Below are 5,939 nucleotides of genomic sequence, written 5' to 3'. Positions count from 1 at the left end.
AGGCCAGATGCAGGGTTTCCTTAGGCCCAAGCCTGAAGCCTGCCCAACCCCTCCATCACAATACCTCCCAGAGCTGGGAAGTAAGGTGAAGCTGAGGGAGCCCATTTTCCCCATTTCCTACCATGATGGCTGACTACTATCCGGTACCTAGTCAAACCTGGCACTTAATTTCTCCTTGAGACACACATGAGACTGTGCCAGAAGGCACAGAACACCGAAAAGAGGCTTGTCCATTATCAGTTCAACCTCCGCCCTGTCCAGTTGGAGAGACTGACAGGGAAGGTGGATGAGAGGGATGACTGGAAACAGATGAGTCTAGGGGCTGAGAACTTACTAGAATCTGAGTCTTGAAGGGCAAACAAACATCAGTCTGTCTCCTTCACCTTCCAAGGCCCAGAGTCACACATACTAGATGCTCAATAAAAATCTTGTTTCCCCTCTTCCTAGCTGTGTGATCCTGGTCAAGCCAACTAAGCTACTGAGACTTAGAGTCCTCCTGTATAAAACAAAGGTGATACCCACCTCTAAGGAGACCGTGGCAGGTACGAGGACCCATGTAGTGCCCCCAACACTTGCCTGGCACCCAGAGGCTATACTTCAGCCTGGGAAGGTCCCGAGGCTGCTGACCCATCTCTTGTTCTCACCTGGGGCTGCTGGTAATGTTCCATGGCCATAGTGACCACATTCAGCCCAATGACACCAGTGATGAAGAGGTCCAGGTAGTGGCTGGTACACAGGTGGTGGACAAGGAGTCGGAAGCGGGAGTAGTCAGAGTAGTAGGGCTTGCACTGGGCTTCTGGTGGGGGCAGGAAAAGAGAGTAGAGCAAACATCAGGCACTGTCCCCCACACCCCTCCACCCACATCCCCACCCTGCCGCCAGCCTCTACGCCAGTGCTGAAACATTCCGGGTCACCAGCATCCCGATACCAGTTCAATCCCCACCCCCACCCCCGCTGCTCTACGCAGGAGCCGGCCATTTTGGCCTGTCTCCTGTCAAGCATCTGTTCTACCGCCTGCAGTCAGGGTGGAATGGGACAGAGACATGCAAAGCCCCTCCTCTACATTAGACACTGGGTGAGCCTATATCCTGTGGCAGCCTCTAAATTACACCAGGTCCTTATAACCTTTGATTCCATGTTCAGCAGCAAGGTAGATCAATGAAAGACCCTATCTAATCAGGCTCAGAGGGAGCTCCAACCACCGAAGTGAAGGCTCCAGTGCCTTTTCCAAACTCAGCCCCTGGGGCCGCCGAAGGAATTACACAGAGCTGGGATTTGTGATAGGACCAGAGATTGGAAATTGGACATCTTGGCTGTCTGCTGACCTACCACAGAGTCCACAGAGGAGAGTGCCCCAGACTTCCCACAGCTTCATGTGGGGAGGGTAGAGGCGGAGGCCCAGGCCTCTGCCCTGTCCCATTACCCAAGCTAGGAAGGTGGCACCCACAGACTCACCCAGTTTCTAATGAGTACCCAGCCTACCCTGGGTATTGGGGCGGTCTGACACCGCAGACTGGGCCGGAAGCGCTGTCTGAGATCTGTCACAGGCATAGTGTTTTTCTTGTAGTTAGCCGACCACTTAGAAAAGTCACAGTACCGGAAGGTAATTCTGCCAAGCAGGCAAGAGAAATGTAGGGGCAGATTTCAGGGGACCCTCCTTTGGGTGCTGGAGTAAGGGCCAGGCCAAGGTGAGGGACACGCTATCTGGAAATATGCTACCAGATGGGTCTCACAGAAAGCCACACAGAGGGAAGAGCACCTTCACCAGGAAAGCCTGGGCAGCCTCAGGTCCCAGACAGCCTTCCCCCTCTTAGGAGGTTTTGGCAGAAGCCAGCCAGGAAGGCCTACAGCCTCTAGGACCATGCCAGGGACCAACTGGCCCAGGGGTGGCAGAAAGCTTTGGGCCCAGGCCAGCTCAAATACAACTATCTTTTCCCATGCAGAGGATTCCTTCACAAAGAGGTAAACTGAGGCAGGGACTGGCCTGGTGGGGGGTGAGTCCCCACCAAAAGCCAAAGGAAGAAGAGTGCCCAGAAGTGGCAGGCTTGGCTTTGCAACTAATCTGCAAGCCCACCTAACCCCGCTCCACATCGGCCTTGAGGTGTGGATAACCAGGGCACAGACCCAACAGGGCCAGGTGCACCTCAGAGGTGCCTGAGGTCATCTCCTTGTTTCAGAGTGGGGCAGCCAAGTGTGGCTTTGTTTGCTCAGGCAGCCTTCCTGACACCCAAGAATGTGGGGAGTGGAGATGCCAGAGGCAAGGGATGCCATGAGCCCACAGGTCATCCACACCCGATGGTGGAGGGTGGCTAGGCCAGCCAAGGCCTCTTTCTTCCTTCCTTCCTTCAGTACCATGAGAACCAGAGGGCGCTAGTCGCCCTGTTTTGCCTCAGCAGCCGGAACGCTTTCTCTGCATTAATCTCCATAAATGCCGAGAACACCCGATCCCATTATGCTAAAATATGAATGGAGAATTAACTAAAATGTTTGAATACAATTAGGTTAGAAGAAGCCGTTCCTTATTAGCCCCGTGATTAGTTGAAACAATGTTGAGGGGAGGCTGGAAGGGAGAAGTCCCCTTGTCTCCCATCCCCCACCCCCCTTATCCCAACCTGACTATTGTAGGTACATCAGGGCCAAATAGAGGCATCACCAACAACAACTCTGCCTTCCAGCCTTGCTTCAGGAGTCTGGGTGATGGTGGTGGGGCTGCATTCAGCCAAGGACCCTCCAGGCAACTCAGGGGAGGGGGGAGGCACGGATGAGGCAGGGCATCTGTTCATAGCTCCAGGTCCCAAATACCCTTCTGACTGCAGCCCCCAGCCCAGATCAGCAGGCATCAAGGAAACATTAGAGACACAAGTCCAAAGAGCACCAAACCAACTAGACAGCCTGTCCTCCAGCAGTCGCTCTGCCATCCAGAGAGACCCAGAAAGCCCGTGACCCAGCACCAGAATGAGACAGCAAGACTCCAGCCTCCCTCCTGATCACGGCTTCCTTTCTACCAGTTATCAGCTGTCTTTGGTAGAGCTCAGAGTGAGACAGTGGGGGAAAGGCCCTGGGTCCCTAGGGAGGCCCAGAGGCAAATAAGAAGAGCTGGAGGGGCCTGTGGGTGACAGTAACAGGCACAGTGAGTTAGGAGAGGTCACAGGGAGCCCAAGACACAGCTGGGGCGGAAGGTTTGCAAGAGACAATGGTAGGAAATCTGCTTTTAGCAGGGTTACAGGCCCCCACAGCCAAAGCCATGCTGCTGGGCTCCTCCTGGCCTGGTGGGGGGTGGGGAAGAGGAGGTTAGTGGAGATGGAGGCCAGAGGTGGCTGAGGACATGAAGCTGGTGCTGGAGGTCAAGTGTCACAGGACTGGTCTTGTCACCTAGCAGCCCCAATCTCGCCCTTCAGACCTAAGCATTTAGGCCTAGGGTCTCTCGATAATCCAACTTTTTCTTTTTTCATTTCTGTGGCCAGGTGATACCTCCTGCTGGCCACAGAAGGGTGGATGAAGGTATGTTAGCAGGAAGTGGGGTTTACACATTTGACTCCTAGAAAACCCAGATAACAGACTTGGCTTCACGCCTGTCACCGTGGTAAGTAGACTGGCATGCTAGTACCCCAGCATCTGGAAGTCTATTAGAAATTCAAGACCAAGACCCTCTGTGGGAGACCTTTAGGGTGAGTCCCAGGATGTCTTGTCCTGTCTCTCCATGTAAGTCTTACTCAGTGAAGTTTGGCAAACTCTGGTATAGACCCTGAAGAACCCCAGGCTCTGAGAAGAGGGATAGAAGATGTTTTGAGGACTTGTTTAGAGTCTGGGTCATTGTTACAACCTAAGAGAATAATCCGTGTGCGAGCAGGAGCAGGCCAGGGTCCCTGGGTAAAAGTATAGGACGAGATGGCCAGTGTGTGCTGCAGCGTAGACATGGTGTGCCTTGGTGGCTGTGCCTACATGTGCTGATTAATGAGACAGTCCCCTGGGTGGAGGAGCCTGTGTGGGCCAGCTATGTGTTTGGGCAATGCTTAGGGGTAAAGGTGAGCATATGTATTCTTCAGTCTCCACTCGAATCTGTTGTTCAATACCTCAGAAAGGCTAAGCTGAAGAGAATGTTCTCCCAGCTTCCCCTCATCCCCTAATGTCAGAAATTTGGAAAACAGTCCCACACAGAGACATGGGGATCCTAGCAACAGAGACACAAACCAGCCAGAGACTCCTGAGACCCCAGAGAGAAGCTACTCAATGTCAAATACCATAGCTCAGGACCATGGATATAGATGTGGATCTGTCAAGGCTCAGAGAACCCCTTGAGTGGGTCTCTGAGTCCTTGCAGACCTGGCAGTCCATCCCCCAGGATGGTGCCTGTCTGAATTGGGAAGTGAGGAATGGTTCAGTCAGGGGTTCCCAGGCTGAAACCCCAAGCCCTCCGCAGTGGAGAAAGCAGCTGAGTGGAAGGCCTTTCATTCTTAATAAAAATTTCTCAAGGCTTAAAAGAAAGTATACATCTACTCAGGTGAAGACCCCACGGACAAACGGCAACACAGTTTCTCTTCAGCATCAGTTACAGTGTGACCTTCTGCCAGCTCAGAAGCTCTGATCAGCAATTAAATGTGCCTTTGATTAGTGAAAAAATCGGGAAGCACAGCCGTTCCCCACATGCTGCCACTTCAAATCTTCCGAACTGCAGGAGGAGGCCAGAAGGGGGATCCTGGGATAAACAGCCTGGGAACCGCCAGGTGGAGATGTGGGGGGGCTGGGATAGGGCCCCACAGCCCTGCCATCCACTTTGATCCTCCTAACCTCCATCTGGGGGGCAGTATAAGGGGACTAGGAGACAGAGTGAGGCAGGCACTGGGAAGTCTTCCCAGAGTCACAGAATTTTAGGAGGTAAGGACTCAACTTGTTCTCAAGCCTCTGGTTTTTGGGGTGTGTGTGTGGGGGGGGAGCTTGTAGCTAACTCAGTCTTTCAATTCCCAATTTCTGCTGTTCTGCCGTTTGTAGTGACAATGCGGCCACTGTGGTGACTTGACTATTAATGAGTTGGTTCAATTATTCATTGCTACATTGTTAAAACAAATCCTTCCCCTCGCTGCTCCTCTCATCCTTTCACTTGGATCAAAGACTCCCCTTCAGACTGGAGAAGGCAGAGAGATTTGTAGCTTAATCAGATGGTGAGGAACAAGGAACAGGGGGCAGGGGGGGGGTAGGTGCCAAGACAGCAGAAGCCCAAGACCTTTGTAAAAGACCTGATCCTCCAAGAACTGTTGAGCCAGAGGGTGCAAGACCCACCACATCTCCATCCAACTTATCATGTGCCTATGGGGCTAGGGGTGCAGATGCAGACTTAATACATCAGGCCCTGCCTTCCTGGGGGCCTCAAGGACCCTCAGCCCTTCACCCCTAGAGGATAGAACCAATGAGCCACGGAGAGGGAGCAAAGAGCATGTCCCCACACGCATGAACCCGCACCCCAGACGCAGTACCTGACGCAGCGCTGGCTGAGCTGCCGGAAGCAATTACATCGTCCAACATTAGATCTAAAAGAACGAAACACGACATTGGTCATTGACCGGACCAGGTGTGCTGGGCAGGGCCCCTCAGCCGCTTGCTCCCCCTCAGCTCCAACCCTCACTCTGCCTACACGTGGGGTGCGCCAAGCACCAGCAGCTGGCTCTCAATGCCCAAGCCCAGACTTGGGGCAGCCGAAGAAGACAAATGTTTCAGCCAATTCGCCAGGGTCACAGGGGGTAGGAAGGTACTGGAAGGGGGACGGGCAGACTGTCATTAGAACAGATGTCCATTCCTAACCCCGCTGTGGCTTCAGCTGCACCTGAATAGCTACAGACCCCAGAAGAGGAGCCAGCTGATCGGGCAGGGGCCACAGTGCCTCCTGCCAACCCCCCCCCCCCCCATGCATGTGCAGATGCCTTGTTGAGACAGCTCACTGTAAG

General features: G+C 53.6%; 1 protein-coding gene across 34 annotated transcripts in view; it reads right to left on the bottom strand.

The window, feature by feature from the left end:
- Cacna1g (calcium voltage-gated channel subunit alpha1 G) overlaps positions 1-5,939 on the bottom strand; it is a 65,359-nt gene that overhangs the window by 9,272 nt on the left and 50,148 nt on the right. For 19 of the 34 annotated variants that reach the window (XM_076935957.1, XM_076935953.1, XM_076935965.1 and 16 more), the window contains 2 exons: positions 5,472-5,525; positions 645-796 (listed from right to left, as the gene is read on the bottom strand). In XM_076935957.1, coding sequence (XP_076792072.1) covers positions 645-796; positions 5,472-5,525 — 206 coding nt within the window. The remainder of the gene's footprint in view (positions 1-644; positions 797-5,471; positions 5,526-5,939) is intronic. The other 15 variants (XM_076935958.1, XM_076935968.1, XM_076935961.1 and 12 more) reach the window with 1 other exon arrangement.

Source organism: Arvicanthis niloticus, chromosome 6, assembly GCF_011762505.2.
Source record: "Arvicanthis niloticus isolate mArvNil1 chromosome 6, mArvNil1.pat.X, whole genome shotgun sequence".
NCBI classification, from domain to species: domain Eukaryota; kingdom Metazoa; phylum Chordata; class Mammalia; order Rodentia; family Muridae; genus Arvicanthis; species Arvicanthis niloticus.
This window is presented reverse-complemented; position numbering and strand designations above follow the sequence as displayed.